This window comes from Daucus carota, chromosome 2 (genome assembly GCF_001625215.2).
Source record: "Daucus carota subsp. sativus chromosome 2, DH1 v3.0, whole genome shotgun sequence".
In the NCBI taxonomy this organism is placed as follows: Eukaryota; Viridiplantae; Streptophyta; class Magnoliopsida; order Apiales; family Apiaceae; genus Daucus; species Daucus carota.
The window spans coordinates 57,549,524-57,576,872 of record NC_030382.2 but is presented as its reverse complement, the minus strand read 5'-3'; the positions used below and the strand labels follow the sequence as shown (position 1 = coordinate 57,576,872).

The 27,349-nt window shown below is 34.7% G+C and overlaps 4 protein-coding genes across 10 annotated transcripts; 3 read left to right on the top strand and 1 right to left on the bottom strand.

Moving 5' to 3' along the window:
* Positions 1-93: 93 nt before the first annotated feature.
* On the top strand, positions 94-4,175 carry LOC108208828 (protein NRT1/ PTR FAMILY 6.3). The gene is made up of 5 exons (XM_017379391.2): positions 94-284; positions 419-596; positions 763-802; positions 903-1,468; positions 3,123-4,175. The coding sequence occupies exons 1-5, from the start codon at positions 170-172 to the stop codon at positions 3,994-3,996; spliced, it is 1,773 nt and encodes a 590-aa protein (XP_017234880.1). The 5' UTR covers positions 94-169; the 3' UTR covers positions 3,997-4,175.
* On the bottom strand, positions 3,148-12,934 carry LOC108208826 (oxysterol-binding protein-related protein 2A). Of its 7 annotated transcripts, none has more exons than XM_064088424.1 (11): positions 12,430-12,932; positions 11,018-11,377; positions 9,913-10,015; positions 8,823-9,256; positions 7,881-8,036; positions 7,195-7,362; positions 6,957-7,097; positions 6,596-6,816; positions 6,370-6,490; positions 5,766-5,952; positions 3,148-5,297 (listed from the first exon to the last, which is right to left on the bottom strand). In XM_064088424.1, exons 1-10 carry the CDS (start codon positions 12,772-12,774, stop codon positions 5,776-5,778), a joined length of 2,226 nt encoding a protein of 741 aa, XP_063944494.1. In that variant the 5' UTR covers positions 12,775-12,932; the 3' UTR covers positions 3,148-5,297; positions 5,766-5,775. The 7 variants fall into 7 exon arrangements, with proteins under 7 accessions (XP_063944494.1, XP_063944493.1, XP_063944496.1 ...); XM_064088423.1 differs by having other exon boundaries at positions 3,148-3,529; positions 12,430-12,931; XM_064088426.1 differs by having other exon boundaries at positions 3,148-3,529; positions 6,370-6,483; positions 6,595-6,816; positions 12,430-12,929.
* Positions 12,935-13,981: 1,047 nt separating this feature from the next.
* LOC135150222 (protein MAIN-LIKE 1-like) lies at positions 13,982-17,364 on the top strand. The gene is made up of 3 exons (XM_064086366.1): positions 13,982-14,676; positions 16,113-16,208; positions 16,295-17,364. The coding sequence occupies exons 2-3, from the start codon at positions 16,113-16,115 to the stop codon at positions 16,829-16,831; spliced, it is 633 nt and encodes a 210-aa protein (XP_063942436.1). The 5' UTR covers positions 13,982-14,676; the 3' UTR covers positions 16,832-17,364.
* A 4,265-nt stretch (positions 17,365-21,629) lies between these two features.
* LOC108208218 (beta-ketoacyl-[acyl-carrier-protein] synthase III A, chloroplastic) lies at positions 21,630-25,679 on the top strand. Its single transcript, XM_017378726.2, has 8 exons — positions 21,630-21,920; positions 23,062-23,210; positions 23,837-23,973; positions 24,149-24,254; positions 24,367-24,485; positions 24,627-24,691; positions 24,781-25,003; positions 25,140-25,679. The coding sequence occupies exons 1-8, from the start codon at positions 21,742-21,744 to the stop codon at positions 25,359-25,361; spliced, it is 1,200 nt and encodes a 399-aa protein (XP_017234215.1). The 5' UTR covers positions 21,630-21,741; the 3' UTR covers positions 25,362-25,679.
* The last annotated feature ends 1,670 nt before the right edge of the window (positions 25,680-27,349 follow it).

The following is a 27,349-nucleotide window of genomic DNA, read 5'->3' as shown; positions in this document are numbered from 1 at the left end:
TTTAATTTTATAAATAATATTATTAAAATGACAATAATAATGTATGGGGTCACCTAGTTCCACAGCCACAGTATAAAAAGCCCATTTCACAAGCTCAAATCTTGTGACACTTTTGTCTACACCCCCTTAACTACTATCCTCCCATACTCCATAATTTCTAAAAGCCAAAATGGCCCTGCCCGAAACTCAAGCCGATAAAACCCTCCAAGATGCGTGGGACTACAAAGGCCGCCCCGCCGTCCGGTCCTCCACCGGTGGCTGGACGGCGGCGGCCAAGATTCTAGGTTCGCCATTTACACATTTTCATCTAAATATTTTGTTGATCATTAAATTATTATTTTTTTGACGGGTTAATGACCCGACGAGAAATTTTTAGAAGTAAACCCCGAGTGCGGACCTAACGTATTTTCGATGACAGGAGTGGAGACATGCGAAAGGCTGACGACGCTAGGCATTGCGGTGAACTTGGTGACGTACTTAACGAGTACGATGCATCTCGGCAGCGCTAGCTCCGCCAACACCGTCACCAACTTCCTCGGGACCTCCTTTATGCTTTGTTTGCTTGGCGGTTTCGTAGCTGACACTTTCCTTGGAAGGTAGCAGCTAGTCTCAGTAACATAGACATAGTATATTTAGTTTACGTAAATTAGCTAGCTAAGTTTGTCGTTTATTTCTGTTTAGTCAGTAGATTCCTTTTCGTAAATTTAGTAATTAAGTCGCTAATTATCTATTTATCTTTCCACTTGTTATTATCCACGACAGGTACCTCACTATTGCCATTTTCGCTGCAGTCCAAGGAATTGTGAGTAGAATTTTCGGATTAATCAAATAAATGTGTCGAAAATCTCGAATCATTATTTTGACATGTTATTAATTTTATTTTTTTTGGTTGAATTATTTAGGGTGTGACAATTTTAACGATATCAACCACGATCCCGAGCCTCCGTCCCCCAAGATGCGATCCGGGTTCGCCATCGTGTGTTTCTGCAGACGGCATGCAGCTAGTTGTTCTATTTACCGCCCTGTACCTCACTGCACTCGGAACCGGTGGACTAAAATCCAGCGTGTCGGGTTTCGGTTCGGATCAGTTTGACGAAACACACAAGGAAGAGAAAATACAAATGACGAGTTTCTTCAACTGGTTCTTTTTCTTCATAAGTCTCGGGTCCCTGATCGCCGTGACAGTGCTTGTTTACATCCAGGATAATCTCGGGAGGCGCTGGGGTTACGGCGTAATTGCCTGCGCGATCGGTATAGGACTTGTGGTATTTATATCGGGGACGAAACAATACCGGTTCAAGAAACTCATGGGGAGCCCATTGACGCAGATCGCCACCGTTTTTGTCGCGGCTTGGAGGAAGAGAAATGCCGAATCACCGTCCGATTTATCACTTTTATTCGACATCGACGATATTGAAAACGAGGGATCAAAGAAGAAGCAGAAGCTGCCGCATAGTAAACAGTTCCGGTAAGTGGTTAATTTAAGTTGATTAAGCACATGATTAACCTACTAAATATGTTTAATCTTTGCATGACCTACCTTAAACCTTTTCTATAATCATGTACTCCATATACGTGTCAATTATGATAGTCAAATTATTGGAAACTACGAGAATATACGTAATTCGAGTCCTGTAGTGAACGAACTTATTAAATAGGTGGGGCCGATCGATAGGTATATCAATAGTAGTATCATGCTACTATCATCCTTAAATACAAAAATAATAATTGAAATATCGTAGAATATATATGGATAAACAGCCAATAAGATACTACTATGATTGATCTTGTGTCCCCATTTGCCAGCCTACCTCTACGAGGTGATTCATGTGGAGTCACGAGTCCCTTATATTCTTATTTCCAGATAAATATAATTTAATTATTTATAATACTACTACATATAAAATATAAATATAAATATATTTTTAAGATGTTTGTATTTTGTAATGAACATATATTTTAAATTATTATTCTCCAAAGTGCCAAATTTATTTTCATATAAACACAATTTTTTGTTATCCCGTCTAGATATTCTTACACAATTATCTATGCACGTAGCTATTTGAAGTTGACAGCACTGTACAAATTTCGAGTCCAAATATAGAGTACTTTTCTTATGTTACGAAAGCAAAGGCTTGGTCAATTGTCATGGCAATGCCAAAACAAAAATGACAGAGGCAAGTAATAAGTATTAAGTAGTACGAAGATTCAGTGTATCCAGAGTGGGGGTGCATCTGCCTGCAATAATAATTCACCGTCTTATAAGCCGACCTATTGTTACTTGTATTGATAATAGCCAACAATCATTATACGCTCCAGCTAAAACTTGGATAAACTTGTTTGGACACACAATCTATGTACACGGATCTAGGAACATGGCTTGCCACACTTATGTTTCAAATTTTGGTATTATTGAAAGGATATATTATTAATATTTATATATTATGCTGTTTAACCGTTTCGATATATTTTATTTCGTATGACTAAGCCAGGTTTAAAACTCCCAAAATAAACATATATTTTTCCAATTGTCTACTCCCTATCCGTCCCACTCAAATGTTTACATTTGAGTCGGTCATAGTAAATATATAAGATAAAAATGAAAAAAAAAATAAATAGAGTAGTGGAACTGATTTTTAATATATAAAATAAATATAAGAGAGAGAAATACTATATACTATATTTAGAAATGTAAGAATCGGAAGAGACATCCAAAAAGAAAATGGTAGAAAAATAATTAAAACAGATGGAATATATTTTACTATTTAAATAGTTAATAGTACTGAACTAGTGTTTTATATAAATGAACCTTCACTACCTCCGGCCTTATCTATGTGATCCAAAACCAAAAGGAATCAAAGATCACGAGTCATGGATCACGAGTGTATAGATCCAGACTGTCGGCAAGTGGATCTTCACGGCTCTGTGACACCTATTCAATTATTTGGAATCTTGAATGCGTACTACTTATAAACTTATATATATGATGTAATAATTGCACTATTAGTATAATATTCATCGAATATACACCCTATGTATAGAAATGTGGATGATTCCAGTTTTATTTAATTTGGCCGGTTTATCTTGCTGCTATAACGGTTATATGTTTTGTAATCTTGCAGCTTCTTGGATAAGGCTGCCATCATAGACACCAACAATAAAATGAATGCAAAAATGATACATGATAAATGGTCTCTCTCGACTTTAACCGATGTTGAAGAAGTAAAAATGGTGATCAGAATGTTACCGATTTGGGCTACCACAATAATGTTCTGGACAGTTTATGCCCAGGTGACCACATTTTCGGTTTCGCAAGCCACCACCATGGACCGTCACATGGGTAAGTCTTTCCAGATTCCGTCAGCATCGATGACAGTTTTCTTCGTTGGCAGCATCCTCTTGACTGTCCCTTTTTACGACAAAGTTGTCATTCCGATTGCCAAAAAAACGCTGAAACATCCACAAGGTTTGAGCCCGTTGCAGAGTATCGGGATCGGCCTTGTTTTGTCAATATTTGCCATGGCTGCTGCTGCATTGACAGAAATCAAAAGATTAGACGTTGCACGAGAACATAAACTGGTTCATAATCATAATGCTGTGTTACCCATAAGTGTTTTTTGGTTAGTCCCGCAGTTTTTCTTAGTGGGCGCTGGAGAGGCGTTAACTTATATCGGGCAGCTTGAATTTTTCCTCAAGGAGTGTCCTAAAGGGATGAAGACAATGAGCACAGGTCTATTCATAAGCACACTTTCACTAGGGTGTTTCTTCAGCTCCATATTAGTCACTATCATTCACAAGATTACAGGAGATCATAAGCCATGGTTAGCGGATAACCTTAACGAAGGAAAGCTCTATAACTTCTACTGGCTGCTGACAATTCTAAGTATTTTGAACCTGGTGCTATTTTTGTTTGGTGCTAAGTGGTATGTGTACAAGGACAAGAGGCTTGCTGAGGAGGGAATCGAATTGGAAGAGGAAGAAGCTGCTCACCATTAAAGACAAGCTTTTTTTGGCCTATTTACAGTTTGTGAGCAATATTGTACAAATAATATGGTAAAATGTATTAGATCTCATCCACCAATGGAACGGAAAGATGAGGTGTAATTACACGAGGATATATGCAAAAATATCCTTCTTGTAGGACTTAAAATAATAAATTAATAATTAAGCATGCAGTATTAGTGACTTCAATTAATTAGGAAATATTATATCGACACAACAAGATCTCTCAGACTCGCGCTATGAGAAATACTTTTACATAATCTCTCACCATTACTACTATTCGTGTTATATTCGAGACGCCAGCAAAGAACTACGGATGTTGGCCATGCCCGATAGGCGATAGGGGGGACCCGCTGTAAAAAGACGACATCAAAATTCTTTCTAAGACTCGAACTAATCTAGTGACTAAGGTTGTGCTGGAACCTCCAGAGGTCATACCTAATAGGGCTGTTCAATAAATTGTTGAAAATTTATAATTTGAGTATAGGACCTAAACTCACAAATCTATACCAGACGTATCTTGAGTATGAATGAGCATAGCTCTGTTGGGTATACAGGCTAACTCAAGATACAACCCATATTCAAGTCTATTTGAATTGTACATGCCAACTTTAATATATGGCCCCCAGTCAAGTCAAGTTCACTCCGGTGTTTGAAAGATTTGTTTCTGTCTTTCAAAATTAATGAATCACTGATGAGTGAAGTACATTGTGATTGTTGTTCTATGTTAAATGCAAGTACTCCCTCCCCTCCGTCCCCTCGGTTCTTTACTGGATGGATTCCACAAGCATCTTAAAACTCACATAAAATATAGTTTCATAAATTATTTTTTTTTAAAAAATCAGAATAAAAATATAATGTTTAAATTTTTTAGACGAAAATAAAGATTTTAAATTTAAGTTAGTGAAACTACATTTTATAGGAGTTATAAAATGCGTGTCAAGCGATTAAGAAAAATGGTAAAGATATGAGAGGAATGGAGGAGTACTAATTAAACTACTTGAAATGAAAGATATAAGAAAAGGTTATTCCTGTCAGAAACATATAAATGTTGTTCATCAACAGACCAAAAACAATCATTCTCCTCTATATATCTTTCCTTGCAATGTTGTAATAGCCTCTTTTGAGGGCCAAAAACATGCAAAACTTAAAAATATTGTAAAAGCTCGATACTTAGACACGTATCTGTGCTTGATATTTCCATCCAAGTCAGTGTAACACAACCCATGTATAATGTTAACAATGTTCTACAGCACAGACACAGCCAAAAAGAAATTCAAAGCCCCCAGATTTATCTGTGTTTCAGTCAATAGCAATGCAAGAAATTACAAGTTATATTATTACATAAATGAATAGCAATGGCTAATGTAGTACAAAGAACTATGATCAGTGATGGAATCAAGAAGGAAGAAAGTATACAAACATCATTGCAACAGAAACTTGTTAAAGAGATTGAACAGAATTTTGATCTCCAGTTGACCAAGTTATGTCGATCTAAGGCAAACAGTTAGGAATCATGGATAATTGGGCTCCGATATGTGAAAAGTTTGCTCTACCAACCAGACATAGGTATTTTGTTTTTCTGTGTCCTGGTTCTGGAGAATATTTATGTATATGCAACTTAGGACTCTAAAACTCTAATGGCAATGCATATAAATAATTAAATTGTCCCACATTTAGTTTTGATAAGAAGCATATGCATTCTATAGACTAGTTGCAGGTCAGCATTTAGTGATAAAAGATTGCCAAGAAATTATGTATACCTCACAAAAATTAAGACCCTTTAGTTGAACTAAGATCTTCACAGAACTGGCCAAATATATCAGCACAGTCATCCCATTTTCTTTTCTCTCTTGCTTCCCAATATCCACCTGCATAGCGGAAGGGTCCATCCTCACTTTCTCTATTGAACCATCTGGCCCTCCAACCATTTTCTTGTAACTTTCTGGACTGTAATAAATGACACAGATGTAATTCTTAACAGTAATACACATACCAATTTTACTATAATCCATCTATTGACTGAAGCAATTCTTATTGTTAGTGGCTCTGAATTAGAATGAATAAAAAGTGTTACTCAAAAAACAACATGTGTTAGGAAACAACAATATACTTCAGAAGCTACATAATAGAGGCAAACATTGACTGTGTCTTATCTAATATATTCAACCTAAGAGTTATGTGTTATCTTTTGAACATATTCACATGCCTACCTTAGCAAATAATGTCATCTTTAAACATGTACAGCTGATAATGCTGCCATGTAGTCTGTCGAGTTATAAATTTCAAAAGATGGCGTTAGGTCCTAAACTTAAAAATGCACTAAATTATCTCATCCAAATGTTTTAGAAGAGATGTTATACGTACCATCCTTTGTCGTGTCTCCAATCTTTGTTTCTCTTCGTTTGCTTTGTCGTACTCCCCGTTTTCCAGATGTCGTTGATCTGGCCTGAGTCTTGAATCCGTAGGTGGAAGCTTCTCCTTAATCCGTGATCAAATATTTGGGATCAGATAAAGCTATAGAAGACAATTAATAATGCATAAGAAGAAATTGGAGATGCATATCAAATCATTTCAATATGCCATCTCTACCTTCAGTCCTGGTGCAATCTCATTGAGAGTGATGGCAAATGGCGTCAAATTGTATCGAGTGAGATTAGGAGGCGTCTCGCTCCTTTTCCATAACAAAGATGCAGAAGAGAAATCTTTTGTCTTACTGACTCGATCTCCAAGTGTATAATACATGTGCTCATCCCACTTCCCGTATAGGGTAGCAACTTTTTCCCCTGTATCATCTTCAACAAATCCATGAACCTGTACATCAAATACGATTTCATGAATCCTTCAATCCTTTTAATTTCAAAATAACAATCCAGCAAAAAAAAAACTCACCCTACTGCAGGCAAAAGTATAACACAAAAGAATGCAAGACTACAACTGATCTCCTTACATACCTGTCGTGGATTGCGATCTAGGATAGACTGTTCTTTGAACTTGAGTGTACATGAATATTGGCGATTACCACATATTTGCATTGTTCCATGGTGATCGCAGTATAGTTTACCAAGTATGAGATTATAAATTGTGGTTGTAACCTATGGACAAAATTTAGAAGTTTAAGAGTACAGTCAACCATAGAAACGAAAACACTGCACCAGATGAATGGAACCCAGCAATGAAATGGTATAACACCTTGCTCCACTGGAAAATCTCGCCGTCGTCAAATTCCAAGGTAAGAGTTCCAAGGGGATCGAGCTGTATTGATCTTCCCCAAAATTTTGATCGCAGATTGCTGTCCCCCCAAAATTTCCACCCTTTACCTTCGCAATGGCAAGCAATGAGGGTTGGATGGTGACTTACCTATTTGTAAAAGTTAAAGTTCAATACAAATAAACAAGTTCATGACAAAATGCGAAGTAGAACATAGCTGAAGTGGTCCTTGTGGATGCTCCTCTTAGAGATTACTAAATTATACATGGTGGTACAGATATAAGATAGCGCTCCCAACTTACTAGGTTCCAGGCAAAAAGATATATTCATGAGAACAATAACGAGCAGCAACTGAATCTTCTATCTTTCAACTTTGTAAATACAGCACTTCTAACAATTTCAGGATACTACTTACATCATGTAAAAAAAATTCAAAAATTAATATCTCAATCAAAAAGCAACTAAGCAAAATTCGGTTCAAATAGTAATTCTTCAGCAAAGAGTCCATCTTAATATCACTTTCAGGTTTTGAGGGAAGAGAATATGGTGTTCTGATTAATTAACCTTAAATAGCTTCTTCGTATTTATTTATGTATTTTGCTGTATTATGTAAAGGTGGGTTGCTGCAAAGCTTTTGTTCTTGCTTGTCTAAGGCTCCAAGTACATACCTTTTCTGAGAAAAAACGCACTCCTTTTTCAGGATAGTCAGCTTCATATGTTTCCCCTAGCATAGGATTGAAAGGTTTACAATGTCGACCATCAGTGGATGCATATCCAGAAACCGCAAATGCAGCAACACTTAAAATTCTCAGGAGACTGTTGCCCTTCAATAATAATACACAACCAAACAGATAGCAAGGTTAAAAGGATGATAAAAAAAATAAAATTGGAATGATAACTCCTACATATACACAAGGAAATGCAATGTTTGCTCTTTCGTCGGGCAAAGTCTTTTCAGAACAAATGTATCACAAAATCCTTTTCAGACTAAAAGAAGCATGTATATAGCAAGTTGTGGTTTACTTTGGTAAAAACCAATGCATAGCCATTGAGATTAATAAATCAACAAAATTTAATAGAGAATTTGCTTCGGTTATTTTGTATCGATATCTTCAACTAGAAAATATGTTATAAGCGAAAAATCACATCTCTCACAAGTATTCATGCATGCAAATCTAATCACATTCAAAGACAAAAATATTAACTTGATAAAATAATATTGATGTATAATTAATATTCCAGAAACAGATACTGCTAGGTAAATAATATATAGGAAGATGGCCTTCTTTTGAGCTGTAAAATTTGTCCCCCAAAATGAGATATAAATATTTATTAAGTTTAACAGTACCAAAAAGTATTTTGTGAATTGAATGACAATGTGGTTACTTTTCAAAGAAGACCCTACTACCAGATTGTATCTTCACATGTATTCATTTTACCAGTAGTAATAGTTATGGATGTTTGATCTACAAGGCTATTATTATAAAAGAGTCTTAATTAATCATGCTCAACCAAAGCAAAGGACACAAAAGAAACAGGAAAGGTATCAGTACTTTTCTTTTTGCATCAGTTATATACAGAAGAAAGAGATGTCATTTAGATAGATATACCTCTTTCCCATACTCATATGCCTGATCTAAAAGATGAGAGTATTCTAATTCCTCAAAGCATTTCTGAAGAGTTGATATCGGCTCGTTGAAGTACACAGGCAAACAGACTCTACTAAGATCCTTTCCTACCATGTCTTTTATCATAGCCCATAAACTGACACCTTTCTCCTTTTCAACAGGATCCGGGAGCTTATTCCGCCTCCTGAACGGTGGATATCCAGAGGCATTGATATCCATTTTGCTACTCGCGCTGCCAATATTATTGATTTGACAATCGATACTCTTAGCCATGTAATCTACACCTATAGACCCAGAACTAGTTGTTGCTTCAGGAAAACACTCTTCAGTGTCAAAAAATTGAGCTTCCTCTTCATCTGACACTTCATCAAGCTCTTGCTTCCCAGCATCATCAGATGATTCGGTTGTGCTGTATCCTGTCAATTAAAATAATACATAATGAAAACTGAAAGGTCATGAGAAGAGAGGAAAAGAGTTAATGCTTAGAAGTAAAGAAGATAAGCAACCAGACCCCATCCCTGCACCCTGCCAGCATGAAAATGCTTAGAAGCTGGCTTGGAGAGTTCAATTTAATAGTTAACTGATTAACTTTTCCTTCATTCTAATCAAAACACCCATAGTCGAGAGAGTATCAATGTTGGCTAATCCTCTCCTATATACAACAGGACCGCAACTCCCTATTTATAAAACTAAGATGTGCGTGTGTGTACTAGACAACAATAAATTTGCAAGTATACATGACCTCTTTAAAGTTCCCTTTGCCTTCAACTATACAGTTCCTACACTTGTTGAGTCAAGCATGTGTAAGATTAAAACATATATGTGTTTCTGTGTTTTGTGTGTGTGTGTGTGTGTGTGTTACTTCTGTCTTCCAGTTCACTACTTAATAAAGGAGTGTGAGCAGACAGAAGAAAGGGAGGGTGTTGTGTCAGTGAGTGTGTTGATTCCATCTTCCAGTTTCAATACTTGATAAAGAAGTGTGAGCAGCCAGCAGAAAGGAAGGGGGGAACTCAGCAAACCATATAAAACATTAGCACCTAGTTAACAAACCATTAAAATATATAGCACAAACCAGCAAATTTTCCACGCCCTAGACTTGAACTTGAATATTCAAACTTTGTCAACTGATAATCACCATCAGTAGCACCTGAGGTTTCAGCTTCAAAATTAGCCGCCTGCAATTAAATATTATACATGCTTAGCTAAGTGCCATATTTAGTGTATTTAAGCATAGATTACGGATCCATTTATCATCCGCAACCATAACAAGGTAATTTAACTACTATAAGTACATGTCTATTAAGCATTTGAGCATTGTTCAGTAGGAGTCAACCATGTCTTGTAAAAATGAGAATAAATAAGGTCAAAATATCCACTCGGATGTCTACGTTAGAAGAGTCTTGTGGGTTTAACTTATTTATGTTCCACCACCTGTGTCTCGTGATATGCTTAGTTTAGTCCCTACTCTGACAATGTGACTGTTCAATATCATTTATATACCACTATCCATTTCTGATCATATATATAGTGTGGATCCAAGAAAAAACATTCTGGAGTTTGAAGTGATTTAGCAGGTCAGATACCAAACTGGCATAGGTAAGACAAGTAAATAGTAAATTTTCCCCGTCATACGGTACCCGTGTGATATAACATCATGTCTTGCATTATTTTGATTTCTGAGATTCTCTTCCTCTCTACACCTAAAAAATTAATCTGTCTTATTAGTAATTTCGCTACCAATTCATACCAAACTATCCAGTGAGCTGGTCGTATTAGCTACCATGTTACCAATGGAAAAGTATCAATAGTGGTGAAAGTTTAGCATCTCTGCTCTCTAATCCTGCATTTACAGTAAGCAGCCCATTCTCCACCTATACTTTTTCTCCAGGAAAGTACTAAACTTCTTTAATATCAAACATATTATGTTATAATACCTTTATGTGCCATGTATTCTATAGAAGATTAATTTAAGGCAAGCACACATATCGAAGTAAGAAAAGATATATACAGTCCAGTAGTATGAATAAAGCTAACCAATACCATAATATTAATTACCAAGATATGAACTAGTTGCCTCGAAAAACTTACTCTACAGTCCCTCAAAAAAAATATCTTGATATATATACCAAGTTCTACAACATTCAATTACAAATCTATTCCTTGAAGCAAGTAATTACCTCGAGCTGCCTTAATGTGTCCAGCAAATTGGAGCGCTCCTCACAAAGAACTTTAACTTGACCTTCTATATCTGAAAATTCCGAGATCATAATCTGCTCACAGTCCTTAACAAGTACCTCGCTAATGCCATTCTCAAGCAAACAATTCTTAAGTTTCGCAGTCGATAGAGATAAATTGCTCGGTACAAGTGAGAGATTATCATTCAACGGTCTTAAAGAATAGAGACATCTAGTTGAAACCAAAGCTCTTATCCAAGCCACCCTCTCTTTCTTCGAATGTGTTCTCAAGTGAAGAGTCTTAGTCGCCGTAAAAATATAAAACCTCCTATTGTCCGACCTGCTCTCCCTAAACGAAGAGATCTGGAAAAACAAAATCACCCGAAAAAACTCAGTTTCATCGCCAGCATCATCAAGAACCAAAAATCCCCACAACCCTAAACAAATCCACACAGTACATATAACCTCCCTAACATTAAAAAAAATTGATACAAAATTGACCAAACCCAGAATCCTATCCGAATATACCTTAACTCAACATATAGCAAAGCCCAACAATTCAAAAAAGTCAAAAATTTGAATAGAGCTATGAAGACTTCAGATCCACCGTCTGATCAAGATTCCACATAAACAAATACTATTCTGTATAATACTACTGTACAAACACAAGCTTAGCCAATCCCTCAACTTTAAAATTTAATAATATAAAAATTAATCTAATAAAGAATAATTAGACAGCTAAAGCTTGCAGAGGAAAATATAAAGACCAAAGGATAATAGTATAAACTAAAAGAAGGCTATATATAGATATAGGGCACCGTGGCATACAAATGCACTTGTTTGATGTGACCCACTTAAAGATAAACACCCAGTTTGAGATTATTCATAAACAGTATAAATTCAACGGAAGAAAAGGTAAAAGTTCGTTCTAATAATTACTCCCTCCGTCCCTTTTTACTTGTCCCTTAATGTTAGGTGGATATCTTGTTTTCATACATATCCCTAATAAATGTAATGATGTTAGGTGGATATCTTGTTTTCATACAAAAAGTTGCTTTGAAAAGAGAAGTGGACAAGTAATTTGGGACAAATTTTTTTTTTAAAAGGACATGTAAAAAAGGGACGGAAGGAGTAAAATTTACTGCAATTAGGTACTGCAGCTGAGTAACATAGACATCTGAAACTATTTGATAACAGCTTCATTTACAAGGTTAGGTAAAAAGATGGAACCTAGGGTTTATTTAATATTTATCACTGTTCCGTTCCTATTTACCTCCTCCGTTCCTATTTACCGTTTCAATTTGATTGCGCAACTTATTCGCCGATTTATTGCGAATAAATCGCGTCACATGTTTTAAAGTTATATAAAATATAGTTAAAATAAATTATTTTCCGTGTAAACAGTAAAGAATTACCTTGAGATGGATTATTCCAGATTGTGTATTCTTATGTCTACTAGTGGTGGTGGGATTGACGGAGGGGACGGGGCCGATGAGGCTGACGTCACTTTCCGGCGGGGGCGTGGCGAAGTTTTCGAGGCGGTGAGTCTTGGAGTAAGACAAAACGCCGTGACGTAATACGAACCACCTGGATCTCCATCCCTTACTGTAATTGGTCCACTTGGACAAAACTCCGGCGAATGAAGAGGATGATTCAGATCCGGCAATGCCGGAGGTTGAAATCTCCGGCGACTGGTTTCCGATCGCGGTGTTTTCGAGCGGTAAACAACATAGAGGATGATACATTTGCTTAACTCGCATTTAATTTAGCGCAATTAATTAAATTAAACAACCAAAAATTACAAAAAATAGTAATAATTTAAGTTGACGAGTGAGAAATTGAGAAGGAGAGGGGACTGAAGAGAGATGTGAGTTGGTTTGAAGAGGTTTGGTTTAAGAGAGATGGTATGTTGTGATTAAAATTAAATAAATGTGTTAAATGTGAGGATGGCATAAGTGTAAATTTAATGAACATACTTGTCCGCCATTAAAACTACTACGAAGATGAGACTTGAGAGAGACCAATTTATTCTCCAACAGAAGCTAAGATATTTATTCACCGGCAAATTTAGAATAAATTAGTATACAAATATGTACAGTTGTACACGCAGAAAATATTTATATATTATAATTTTAAATTATTTCTAAACATACACAATAATAAAAAAAACATATATTCAGATCTAGATCCTAAAAATTTATTTAATATTTGGAGTTCAAAGGTTATTTGATTTGGTGTTATGGGAAATTAGATATGAATATAAAATCTGCGAAATCCAAGTGAAGATGTGGGTTATCATAATTAATGTTCTTTTTTATTTTCTGAAAAAATATTAATAATTAACAAAAAAATATTCACATGTACAAATAAATGCTATTATTAATAATAAAAATATTTATAATTTATTATCTAATAAAGTAATTTAATTTAATCAATAGCATGATAATATTTTAAATTAAATAAATTCTTTCCAACATTCAACCAAACATCAGATATAAAAAATGATACCTTATTTCCGTACCAACCCGTCCGATTCTTGATTGCTACCAAATATTGTTCCACGAACTAAACGACCTTAACGGTTATTCTATTCCAAGGATAGGTTCATGTTTTGAGTGTAACCCTCCAAATATAATCATATACTTTAAATAATAAGTGTTAATCTTTAATTATTGAGATTTTGAATTAGATTATTATAAAAAAAGGGACATTTTTTTGAAAGTTGTTTAAATTCAATTATTAGAAAAAGAAATATCATACCATTTACCTGAATGCACAAATTTAAGTGAAATTGAAGACGTTTGTTTTTTCTCTCTTGATAATTTTTCTTTTCATTTATAATTATGTATAAACTCATTAAAATAAAATAATCAGTGTGCAAAATATTTTTACATATATAAAAAATAATTTATTTTATAATTTAAAAAATATAATTTATATATTAATTTAATATCGCACGGAGGTAAATTTAGGTGATCGACCAAAAATATGTCTAGACGATCTCTGTCTAAACGATATGGCAGCCTCATCTATTTCCTCAGTAAAATAATTTCAGTCAAATTCAAATAAACGGTATATGAAATTAAAATAATCAGTACTACTTCAGATTCAAATAAATAATATTACAATCGCCAGATATAAACACTACTCCCCAAAGATAATTTGTCAGCGCTTTGTGAGACAGAAACTATCTGTGTAATCAACTGCCCGGCTCCCTTACAAAAGTAACCGGTTTGAACGTAAAGTTTTCAAAACTAACCAGCCTACGTTCAACTTTTCAAAACTAACCAGCCTAAATCAAAAAAAGTCGGGCGACCCTTACCTGTTTTTTTCCCGAGCACCGGTCGCCCTCCTCAGGGGCGTCCCCCATTGGAGTTCATCAAGCACAGGTCGCCCTCCTCAGGGGCGTCCCCCCTTGAAGTTCTGTGACGTGGTCCGCCCAATCACGGGCGACCACGTGTGACACTACCCCCTTAAAACCCCCTCCCAGCCACACAAACACACAATTACACACACATTTGCACACACTCAGTTTGAAAACAACACTGCAGCAGCCACAGCAAGGAGCCGAAAGGGGAGATTTTGGTAAAGGAAGGAAGAAAAGTGGGAGAGGATCGCCCGAGCTAGCATCAAGGTCGCCCACCCTAGCAAAAAATTTGAAGGTACTACCTTATTCCTCCCCTAAATATTAGTATATAAAGCCTTGATTTGTAATTTATTATTTGATTAGTTTGTCTTGCATGTTACAAATATCGATTATGTTCATGATTATGGCTAATTTATAGACTAGTGTTATAATTACCGGCTTGAGATTAGTGTTATAATTACCGGATTGAGATTTGGTACATTATGATTTTTAAATTTGTTAAAAAATTTAAAGATTTATAATAGAAATTAAGGATAATTTATAGATTTGATATGTTGGAATTTAAGATTTTATGCTTTTTAGATTTTGTAGGTAGTAATTAAATTTAGTTGGAGAGAAAAAATATAATATAATATTCGAATTAAAAAGATATTGAGAATATAATATTCGAATTAAAAAATATTCGAATTAAAATATATTAAAATATAATATTCGAATTAAAAACATAATATAATATTCGAATTAAAATATAATATAATATATATTCGAATTAAAAAATATTCGAATTAAAATATATTAAAATATAATATTCAAATTAAAAATATAATATAATATTCGAATTAAAATATAATATAAAATAATATTCGAGTTAAAATATATTCGAATTAAAATATATTAAAATATAATATTCGAATTAAAAAATAATATAAAATATATTGAGAATTAAAAAAATTAGAAAGCAAATAAAATATTCGGATAAAAAAGATATTAATAGCTAATATTAAAAAAATCGATTTATATTAATATTATTAGCATAAAACAAAATTATATTAAAATTCGATTTATAATAATAAAAATTCGAAAAAAAGCAAAATAATCGAATTAAAATAAAATTTTCGAACATATATTAATAAAAATCTTAATTATATTAATATATAATTCGAATATATGAAATTTCGAGAATTAGAATATTTATGAAATTAAGAGAATTAAAATAAATAGGAAATTCGAACAAAAATTAATTTAAGGTACGCTCTCGATTCTCTCTAAATTAATGTGTATATATATATAATGACTTGATTTGGATTATTGTTGTTTTATTAGCTTGAGTTGCATGTTATAAGATCGGTTAGTTTATTGATTGTGGCTTGAGATTTGTTATAATTGAAATTAAGGCTAATTTATAGATTTGATATGTTGGAATTAAGGCTAATTGAAATTAAGGCTAATTTATAGATTTGATATGTTGGAATTAAGGCTAATTGAAATTAAGGCTAATTTATAGATTTGATATGTTGGAATTAAGGCTAATTGAAATTAAGGCTAATTTATAGATTTGATATGTTGGAATTTAAGATTTTGTGCATGTTAGATTTTGTAGGTAGTAATTTAATTTAGTTAGAAACAAAAGCTTTGAATTCGAATTACAAATATTATGTTGGAATGAGATTTTGTATATATACAAAAGCTTTGAATTCGAATTATAAATATATTTGAAAATTGTTGGCGCAGATGGATCCTGCAGCTTATCTTCCCGGGCCGGTCAACGGCACTTTGTTGACATTGCAGGACACGCATAGGTCCACTTTTGTGTGGAACAGTAGTACGGTAATGACTTGATGGACTGTTGTTTATTAAAGTTAATGTTTGCTTCACTATAAACTGCTGACAAGTTCCTGTATTTTTAATTGCAGGACATTCCTGATCTTAGAGTTAGGACGAACTTCGGTGAGTACTGGAATGTAGTTGACCAAACCAGGCCGCCTCAGGCGATAATAGATGCTATTAATGATGCGGGCTTTGAGTGGGTGTTCAGGTTGGGTCAGGTCAAGCATGACAGGGGCTTGATCACTGCTTTTATCGAGAGGTGGCGTCCAGAGACGCACACTTTTCATCTACCTTTCGGGGAGGCCACCATTACACTGGAGGATGTCCATCACATTCTCGGGTTACGAACCACTGGCCGGCCATTTATTCTACATGGCTTCACCACCACAGCTCGCGAGAGATTGGCCATGATACGCGATGTTCTTGGACTGACTCCCGAGGCGGCTGATGTGAGGAAGAACTGCTTGAGGGTCGGTTGGTTGATTGATAACTTTGGCGACTGTGCCCGGTTGGACGAGGCAGCGGAGGATTTTGATGAGCAGACTATCTTTCACATCAGGGCACACCTACATATGCAGGGGATGACTACGAGGGTGGTCCACGTGGCTTTACGGTCAGATTAGAGGATGACCAGGACATGTCTGCTGAGGGTCAGTCGCAGGAGTCATACCAGTTCCAGGATGCAGATGCTTATCGTCCTGACATGTCTTTCCTGAGGGATCAGTACACCACACCTCCGCCACAGGTCCCGGTGCCGTCATTTGCTAGCCAGTCCTACATCTTCGGGGCACCCGCGTTTCCATTCGCACCGCCACCAGAGAGGTCCACTCCCACTCCTATACAGATGTCCACTTTTGCTTCGTACACTGGTCAGAGTAGTCCATGGGCGCCCCCCAGCACAGCAGTAGCAGGGCACTCCGAGGCCGAGGAGCAACCTGAGGATGAGCATCGACAGCAGCCACCTAGAGCTGCGAAGGGAAAGGGTCGAAGATGTCACACTGGAAGCCACATCTTCGGCCATAAGAAGAAGTAGGATTTCCCTCGTATGTAGTTTGTTTATGGTTATGTACCTGACCATGTACTCGTACGTTTTTATTTCTTGATCTGATTATGTACTCTTAGTCTAGTAGATTCGTTGTTACGTTATTATGCAGTTCATGTGCTTTTCTTCATTCTTATGTCATAATGTTTTATAATGATTCAAACATAACATAATAAACGACAGAACACTAAAACACATACACATGTTGATTTTTCTCGAAACCAGTCAAACTGACTTTATTTTGACTAAACTTTACATATATCAAATAACTGAAAAAAATAATATAAAATTTGAATTACTTGAACAACAAAAGTTGAGACATTACATATAAGATACAATACATATAGTAATGGGGGTGATCTTTTGGAGAAAATACCTAACTCAAAGGGATTTCTTCAAATAATTTGAGATGGGTCAGAGCTTCAAGAATCTGTGTACTCTGCTTTTACAAGTACAAAGTGGGAAAAAGTGAGACATAAATAAAATGTAGTGAAGTATTTGAGATGGGAGAAAGTAAAACTAACTTAATTTCATATTAATATTGTGAAGATATTAGCATAGAATGATAAATATACATTTCTACTACCCATTTATAAAAGAAATATTATAAAATATAAAACTCTACGCTTTAAATTTAAATTGTTTTAAGTTGTTTTCTATTAAATTATTTTCCCCACAGGGGAAAATAATATTAAATTGTTTTAATATTATTGTTTTATTATTATTTGATTATTAAATTAACGAGTACATAATTTGTAAAGTTTAGTGCTAAGATATATATATTATTTTAATTTTATTAATTATATTAATTTCACAAAACAATTAAAATTTGATTTTAAATAAAATATTAAATATATAATACAATAATATTAAATGGCGTATAATCAGTGTTACAGAAATCGGGAATCGGACCTAATCGGTTGAGCTACCGATTCAGGGATTAATCGGAAATCGGAGATTAATCGGACTGAAAATCGGATTTATTTTAATATTAAAATATTATTTATTATTTAATTATTATTATATTAGGTATCTAGTAACTAATATATTTACTATATTCATAAACTCTATAATTATTCATATTTAAAGTAATATAGTATTTTAATTCTAATAATTTATCACATATACTTCTATTAGAAAATATGTTATAAGGATTAATCGGATTTTAAAAATCGAATCGGTGGACGACCTTGCAGGAGATTAATCGAGGATTAATCAGTTAAATCGGGGATTTTTAGAACATTCGGCGTATTATAATACAATTATATCAAAATTTAAAAAAAAATCAGTACCTCAGTTTGGGTATCGGTCAGCCACCTAGGACAAGTGAATGAGTGAAACCGCTACAAAAAATGTAGTAGTATGGGTCGCCCCTGTCAAGGGCGATCCTAACTGTATTTTGTAACAGTATGGGTCGCCCCTGACGAGGGCGACCTGAACGGGGAAAAACTTCAGCTTGGGTCGCCCGACTTTTTTTGATTTAGGCTGGTTAGTTTTGAAAAGTTGAACGTAGGCTGGTTAGTTTTGAAAACTTTACGTTCAAGCTGGTTAGAAATGTAAGGGAGCCTCAACTGCCCATGTGTGTCCTATGCTTGCTAGTAATATAGCGTGTACACTACATTTTCTTCTATTATAAATTTATTTTGAATTTGAATATTATCAATAACTGGCTAACTGCCATTAATAGTAGTACTACTTTTCTATAAATAACAATTAAATTTAGAAATTAGAAGGTACCATAACCTTTTCCGGTTTCCCAAGTACTACTCTATTTCAAATCTAAGCGGTCATATGATCTTCGTACCTAATTCTACTTCACGTGCATATGATAAACAAATACTCCCTCCGTCCCTCCCAATTCTTATCGTTTGGGTTGGGCACGGAGGTTAAGAAATATGTATAAAGTAGTGGAAAAGAGAAAGAAAAGTGTGTGAAGTGGTGGGACCCATTGATTTTTAATGTATAAAAAGAAGATAGTGGAGTAAAAGTAGTGGGAAAAGGAAAGAAAAATGAAGAAGTGGTGGGACCCATTAACTATTTTGGGTAAGTTTTGAAATGTAAAGAATTGGATGAGACATCCCAAAAAGGAAAGTGTAAAGAAATAAGAGGGACGGAGGGAGTGCAACTGACTTCAATTGAGCATCTGTGGAAACCGGAGTGATGATTAATTTGGTTTTGAATAAATATAAAATCGTGCGGGAAACTTTTAATTTCTGACATTTTAAAATTATTATGACTTATTTATTTATTTATTTTTCATGCATATTTTTTTCGCAAAAATTGTCATAACGTCAATTATTCTTTATTATATCAAATTATCTTAATACCGCGGGTCCTTTGTTTTAAAATATTTTGTAGCCTACTGGCACCGTATGGCACTGAATGACACAAATATAAAATCTTTGTTTCATAGGTTTATTAATATAGATTACAGAAGTGAGCTTTTGGACCATTTTAAAGGGAAAATATGAGTGGTGATCACATGATCATGTGTTGAGAAGAGAGATGCGTGGCTTAACACATGCCAGTGCAGACGGATGTCATAGCTAGCCAATCCTTCTTTTCTGGCCGCATATAATTCCTCAGTCCCAGCCCACTAGGTTTTTATGTTAATTACTTACACTATTTTGAGATTCTTTTAAAATAGTATAATTTAATAATATTTTCAAATTTTTTTATTAAAATATTAAAAGTTTAAACATCAAATTTTTTTAAAAAAAATTTTAAAAATTATATTTTATAAGAGTCTCATATACGTGGAGTATATATCAAAGTCTTTTTGGGCATATAAATGTGATCAGGTGATGCTGAATAGATTTCAGAGCAGGCTCATAAAATATTTTGGCTGCATAGTTCTCAGTAGTTTTTATAGGTTTTTAGTTTTAGCTATGCAGTGCCCTCCTTTTGGTCTTTGTAGGAACCTCCGAAACTTTATAATATATATTCGCTATTCAAAAAAAAAAAAAAAGAAAGAAATTTTCTCCTCAGTGTTGATCCAATGCTGTGCAGCTTGCTCAATAGGATGACTTTTGCTGTTTGAGACCGAAAAATCTTATTGATTTAGATAGAGAATAATTCATAAAAAAAATTTCACTAGAAACAATTATCTTTTTTTTTGAAAGATAGAAACAATTATCTTATTACCATCTATCATTTTTGACCAAACCATGGCATGATTTAGAAAAATATTAATTTACTGAGATTTTTCTATATTAGCTAGTTTGTTTTTTTTAGAATGATATTAGCTAGTTTGTTAATTTTTTTATAATAATATTAATTCAACCTGCATAATGTTTGGGTAATTTTCGAAAATATAAATTTATTTTAATAAAATAAATTATGGGCCTGAGAATTCGACATAGAGGGCAAAATTAAGAATAAATAAAAGAAACAAGGGAAGAACTCATACTTACTCTGAAATGAGATGCTGGGCACAAATATTTGAGATGGGTAATATATGTTATTATTATTAAACGTGATTCTTAAAAGGAGATTTCCTCCTTTCTCGAGCAAATTGTATGTAAATTTTAATTTCATGTTAAAATTATTTTATACAGAACATTATTATTTCTGCATACCATATTTCTGTTGTAATAGGAGGTAATAACCTAGCAAAATAATAATAATAATTGAGATGAAAGTGTATACTATTATAAAAAGTAAATTATTTCTATAAAAAGATTTCTTCTTTTTTTATACAGAATATACAAAACTCAATTCATAAATTGAATGATAACAAAATTAATTTTAATACCGAATGTTACTGTTACGTTGTACAAGGAGGCTAATACGCGACAAAGTAAACTCAAATTTATTTCATGGTACTATTTCCGAATTTGTAATATTTATTCCGTGCTTCGGTGCTTCCACAGTGCACAGCGACAACTTACCCAAGGCATTGAGTAAAAATATAAGTTTTTTTTTTGAAGAAAAGTAAAAATATAAGTTAAAACTGATCTCGAGCAAAAACAGATTAAATATATTTCATGTTATTATTTCGGAATTTGTGATATTTGTTTTATTAATGATGTGGCACACAATTTTCCTAAAACCAAAATTTGGCTAATCATTTTTTTAACATAAAATTCATTAAATTTTTATACGTAACTGATGACATAATAATAATAATAATAATAATAATAATAATAATAATAATAATAATAATAATAATAATAATAATAATAATAATAATGTAAGTAATATGATAACATAAATTTAAGACAGGAGTTTCAGTGAACGAGAAGAAAAAAAAACAGCAAGGTCTCATCTGTCTATCTGCATTGGAGTTTCCTCTGTTTGGGCTTGCCATAATCGCCATTTTGTCCGCTTATCTTCGACTTCTCCGAAGGTTTAAAAAGGTTACTTGTGATCATTTTAGTTATTATATCTACTACATTTCATACATGGCTTTGATGTCCCCTCGCTTGTCCCACGTACTAAGCTAGACATTTTATTTTCTTGTTGAAAATCTTGACACTTCTTGTTTTATACATGGCTAATGCGTATGGGCTAGTTGCGTCTCCAGCTCAGGCTGTGAGAGGGAAGAATCATGCATGTACAAGTATTTATCGATCGACGGTCATTTCTACCAGGGTGCATTGTTCAAGCAATGTTGAAGGAGCGGAGACACTTGGGGCTGGAGTTGCTGCTTCTGAATCTCGTGTGCCGAGGTAAGCCATTTTTTTATCTTCCTTTTGAGTTTTTTTGAGTTCGTTAATTGTCTCTTCTTCTTTTTTTCGTCGTGTACTATGAATATTGATTTGTTTGTGAAGTGAATGTTTAGGTGCTAATGGGGTTGAGCAAATATCGACGCATGAACCTAAACTAGAAATATTTTTTTGTTCGTATCTCCATCTTTACCGAATTTGGAGACACAGAATTGACATTTTTACGGACACAACGAGAAACCCAAAATCATAGTTAGAAGGAACTTTAGCACACAGCAGATATAAGTTGTCACTGATTATGGTTGGTATTTAGTTGTGAATTCTCGTGAAATTGCTTTTTTGGCATAACTGAACTAATTTTGTGATGTATGTATTGTTTTTGGGTTTTTTCCTGAACCATCATTCCCCGTAATAATTAGAATCCTTAGCTAGACTAGTGTGGTCAACTCTATTAGCCAGACAATACCAAATGAATATCTGGCAGTTAAGAATTTAAACTCCTACCGTCACTAATAATCAGTGGAAACGATGAAATTAAAGGTACTTTTTTGGTTTATTATTATCTTTGTGGTTTTCTGAATTTTGCAACTCAATTGCTTCGTAAGGCCTTGAATGCGGATAGATAGGAACCTCTGAGATAATTTTCGTATTTAAACACCTAACTTTGAATATCTGACTCTCACTAAGTAGAAACACAATAATCAAGAATTTTCTTGAATTGCTTGTTAGTGTGTGCTACAGAAAAGCTAAGCCGAACTACTAAATGATGGGATCTTAGAGCTCTTATAATTTTAGAAAAATGTTACCAAACACCTCAGCACCTGGATGAGGATTAATCAGGGAAAAATTGGAGAAATGAAAGAAATTTTACGCAAAGAGTTGGTGCATGTCCTTTGTACGACTTGTTATGTAATGACTGTTATCTACTCATTCAACAAAGTGTGCGTGTGTCAGTATGCGTGCATGTGTGTCGCTGTGTGCTTGCATACACAGAAGTCAGAACTGGCATGTGCTTTAGTTAGTGCTTGTACATAATGCTTTCGAAGCTAGTTTCCTGCTAGCATGATGCTGTTTAGATTTGATGATGTGCAATAGAGTATCTCTTAGATCACAGTGGTTTCAATTTAGAATATAATGTTTACAGATTACTCAGTAAAGGATGCAAGCTAGTTGGATGCGGTTCTGCAGTACCTTCCCTGAAAGTTTCGAATGACGATCTTGCAAAACTTGTTGATACAAATGATGAATGGATATCTGTTCGCACTGGAATACGCAATAGGCGAGTTCTTTCAGGTACAATTCATTATGTATGATGCTCACAGGAATTACCAGATGAACTACCCCGGTATTATCATTGCTATCAATGTGTCCTTAGACCTTGACTCTGGAGCCTACTGGAACATTTGCTAAAGAGATTTCTAGCACTTGTTTTGCATTCTTGCTAAAAAAAAAATTTGAAACACTAGATACACTTAAAAATAATTTTGTTTGCAGAACAGAAGTAAACCATGATGTTTATCTCAATAATTAAATGATACAGCCAAAACTTGGTGATCTTCGACAGCTTCCATGTTTTCTTTCTGTTACGCAGCAGATTTCAGTTGAATTTCACTTTATAGGCATATATGTTAGTTCCTGACTTTATGTAGTCGTCACAGGAGAATTTGTTCTGTCTGTCACCAGGTTCTAATTTTGTCCTTAAAATTTGATATTGGAAGTCTCTAAAACTGTGACATGGAATTGATAAATGAGATATTGAAATTAATCCATCATATATTTGGTGCTGAGGATGAAGTATGATTATTTGTGGTTGAAAGGGTATTATGCTCTAAGATATTGGTCTATATATTGTTTCAAGGAAAAGTAGACCAGCTTTATGCTACATTTATATGTTGTCAGTCTAAAAAACTAATTCACAGGGACTGATAGCTTGACAGCACTGGCTGCACAGGCAGCGAAAAATGCTCTAGAAATGGCGAAGGTTGATCCTGATGATGTGGACCTAGTCCTGTTGTGCACATCGACTCCAGAAGATCTATTTGGCAGTGCTCCTCAGGTACTTTTTTTTTCAAAGTGCTTTCACTTGTTGAAGCCAATGGTTTTTATTTATCAAGAGTATTTCGACCTTGTCTATGGTACAGAGCAATGCAATGTGGTTGGACATGAAGATATCATAAATTTGAGAATAATAATTAAGGCTTTCTTACATTTCTCTTAAAATTATATGATAGATACCGCGAGCCCTTGGTTGCACAAAGAATCCCCTGGCCTTTGATATTACTGCAGCTTGTAGTGGCTTTATCTTGGGTTTGGTCACAGGCTCTTCTTATATTCGAGGTAAAAGATTTTTTTTAATAGCTGTCTTTGACCTTAATGATGGTTGAAATTGTCAATAATTTAGTTAAGCATATTATATTTTGAACAAGTATCACAACCTTAAATGTTGCAGCAATGGGCTTTAAAAATGTTCTTGTGATTGGTGCTGATTCGCTCTCTCGTTATGTTGATTGGACTGATAGAGGAACCTGTATCCTCTTTGGAGATGCTGCTGGTGCAGTGCTGCTGCAGGTAAAAATAAAATCCGCTGATATGCTGTCTTAATAATAGTTGTGTTCATGGTATATCAGTTTAGGATAATAGAGCTTCATTAACATTCTGATAGAATAATTTTCAAAGGTAATAATTTGGGAATCATTCATGTGTACGCAGGCCTGTGACAGTGACGATGATGGTTTATTTGGTTTTGACGTGCATAGTGATGGTGATGGCCAGAGGTTTGTATCCTCACCTTGTGCAGTAGAGTTATGTATCCCTGTTCGAATGTTGAAAAAATTAATAACAAATTAGAAGCTTTTTTTGGCAGACATTTAAATGCCACAATGAAACAGAAGGAAATGGAACATGTAGCTGGTTCTAATGGTTCGGCTTTAGGGTTCCCACCAAACCGTTCGGCTTACTCATGTATTCAGATGAGTGGCAATGAGGTATTTCGGTTTGCTGTTCGTGCTGTGCCACAGTCAATTGAGTATGCGCTACAGAATGCTGGTCTTTCTGCATCTAGCATTGATTGGTTACTGCTCCATCAGGTATGCCCGGTTTTCTGTAAGTGTCACAATAAAAAGTTTAGGATAACCTGCACGGCTTCCATGCAAGCCTCAAGTATAGTTATCGGATTATGAGTGGTTGTTCTTCAGAAAAAAATGAATGATTTCTGACATGCAGGCAAATAAGAGGATCCTGGATGCAGTTGCCACGCGCTTGGAAGTTCCATCAGAACGTGTCATATCGAACTTAGCAAATTATGGTAACACAAGTGCTGCATCTATTCCATTGGCATTGGATGAAGCTGTCCGAAGTAGGAAGGTGCAACCGGGCCACACTATTGCAACAGCTGGTTTCGGAGCTGGTCTAACATGGGGTTCTGCTGTTGTGAGATGGGGATGAAAAACAAGAATTTCCTACACACCTCCATATTTCACAACTTTTTCTTGTTTTCATTTTAATTTTAAGGAAATTTTAGGAGGTCTCGATTGCATTATCTCCTGGGGTCATTTTCTCTTTATCTATTTTTTCCATTTTGTTTTGTTCTTACAGAAACTACATAAACAAGATATTCAATGTATCAAAAGTGATCACTATATGTAAAAAAGTAAACCTAGTTGGCATAAACTATGTTTCTTTACCCTTTCTGAAGCTGCAGAGAAATTGACTGTCCTAATTAGAACAATCAGTTGAATCCAAGTTCTTCATTTAAGAATCTCATTCTGTCATTCTGTGCTTTCACTGCTTCTTAATTAATCCCCCTTTTCGCTGTCGTTTGTTCCTTTAAACCAAATTTTAAATCGAAAAAGTCTATCTGCAATAGAATCAGATACAGTAAGGATAAGATTTACATACAGCTTATACTTGATTCGGTTGTCACAGTCCTGATCTGATTCAATTACAAACATTAGAGTCGAAAATGCTGACTAGGAATTTCAATGATTCGGCATTGTTTGCTGAAGTATCCTTATCTGTAATGCATGTGAGTGGTAGGCTACATCAACATGTCCACATGATTTGCTCCATTCATGTGATACTGCAGCTAGGAACATGTGTCTTTTGTACCTCTGTGACTCTGTCCACTTGTTACGTCTTCGCAAATGCAGAGAGTTTTATCAGTATTAGAGTGTTCGTGATACTAATTTTAACTTCAGCCGATTACACTTCTTCGCAAATGCTAATCATATCCAATTTTGTGTAATTGGGTCAGATCTTCTAGCCTGAACCTAGTAACCAAAGCGGGGCTAGCCAAGACTCCCGCTCGGCTGAATTCCAAAATTCAATGGAATTATTTTCTGCAAATCCTAGCTTTCAGTTCAAAATTAGTAACAAAAAATCATTATAAACCACATTTAATATGAAAAAATTGGCAATATTTAAGATTAAACTCTGTTTTTCCAATCCGGGTTCCCTCACCGAACGAGTGTTTAAATCTAGGGATTGAAGTAATAATTTTTGCATATATGTAACCATGTGGAAACATCAAACATGCATGGATGAGTAGGGTATATAAGTTGCATTATTGAGCTTACGTGGCACAGGACATAGCGAGGTAGGGTATGGGCTGCAACTGGGACAAGTGTCTGTCCGAAATTTGTTTGGTTCTATCATGTATTCTTATGATTAACCTTATAGTCAAGTGAATAATAGATGATCCTGGTTCAAATCACTTCGCTAATCTCGGCCACATGCATCTCCTAATCTCTGCAAATCAAGTGACTAATCACCTTATTCTCTTCAATTATAATGCTGCAAAATTCACAGACATGCAAGCAATCTAAGATAACTCCATCCAACCACTCCTAACCGCAACGCTTTTTAATTAAATCCCGTAAACAATATTCTCGCTATCAACGCGAATAATTAACCGAATTATCCGGATGACTCATCTGCCGTCAACTCACTGGCTCGCTACTCCCTCTCATTTCTTTACATTTATTATTTTGGGATGTCCATCTCATTTTTTACGTTATTATAAATATTAAGTTTTTTCTATCATTACGCTCACTATCTTCCCCTACTATCTCATAATTAACAATAAAAACTACTATTACACCACTTTATCCATTTTTCATCTAACTTTACTCATTTTTTATACATCGTCTTGATCTCCGTATCCCCCTCTAATGTAAACAATTGAGGGGACGGAGGGAGTATAATTCTTCAGACAAACAATCCCAATCTGAGGACTTGTAAAACTAGGATGAATTATTGTCACGAGCTACCGAAGACACGTATGACTGAGCGGGAATATAGTAATGAATTATTGCCAAATGGGCCAAAAAGCATTTCTCTTTTGCACTGATTGGAGCAAGGATTTGGAAAGTGTGGGACACTATGTGCCACATCTTGTGCCAGCTGGAACAACTGAACTGTAGAACATTCAAGTA

Coding starts and splice junctions, on each gene's coding strand:
- LOC108208828 (XM_017379391.2), top strand. CDS start 170: ATGGCCCTGCCCGAAACTCAAGCCGATAAAACCCTCCAAGATGCGTGG. Junction 285..418: donor GGCGGCGGCCAAGATTCTAG/GTTCGCCATTTA, acceptor TTTCGATGACAG/GAGTGGAGACATGCGAAAGG. Junction 803..902: donor TCGCTGCAGTCCAAGGAATT/GTGAGTAGAATT, acceptor TGAATTATTTAG/GGTGTGACAATTTTAACGAT.
- LOC108208218 (XM_017378726.2), top strand. CDS start 21,742: ATGGCTAATGCGTATGGGCTAGTTGCGTCTCCAGCTCAGGCTGTGAGA. Junction 23,974..24,148: donor TATTTGGCAGTGCTCCTCAG/GTACTTTTTTTT, acceptor ATTATATGATAG/ATACCGCGAGCCCTTGGTTG. Junction 24,692..24,780: donor AGTGATGGTGATGGCCAGAG/GTTTGTATCCTC, acceptor TTTTTTTGGCAG/ACATTTAAATGCCACAATGA.
- LOC135150222 (XM_064086366.1), top strand. CDS start 16,113: ATGGATCCTGCAGCTTATCTTCCCGGGCCGGTCAACGGCACTTTGTTG. Junction 16,209..16,294: donor TTGTGTGGAACAGTAGTACG/GTAATGACTTGA, acceptor TTTTAATTGCAG/GACATTCCTGATCTTAGAGT.
- LOC108208826 (XM_064088424.1), bottom strand. CDS start 12,774: ATGCGAGTTAAGCAAATGTATCATCCTCTATGTTGTTTACCGCTCGAA. Junction 11,378..12,429: donor CTGGAATAATCCATCTCAAG/GTAATTCTTTAC, acceptor TTGTTTTTCCAG/ATCTCTTCGTTTAGGGAGAG. Junction 7,098..7,194: donor AGATTTTCCAGTGGAGCAAG/GTGTTATACCAT, acceptor TTTTGTCCATAG/GTTACAACCACAATTTATAA.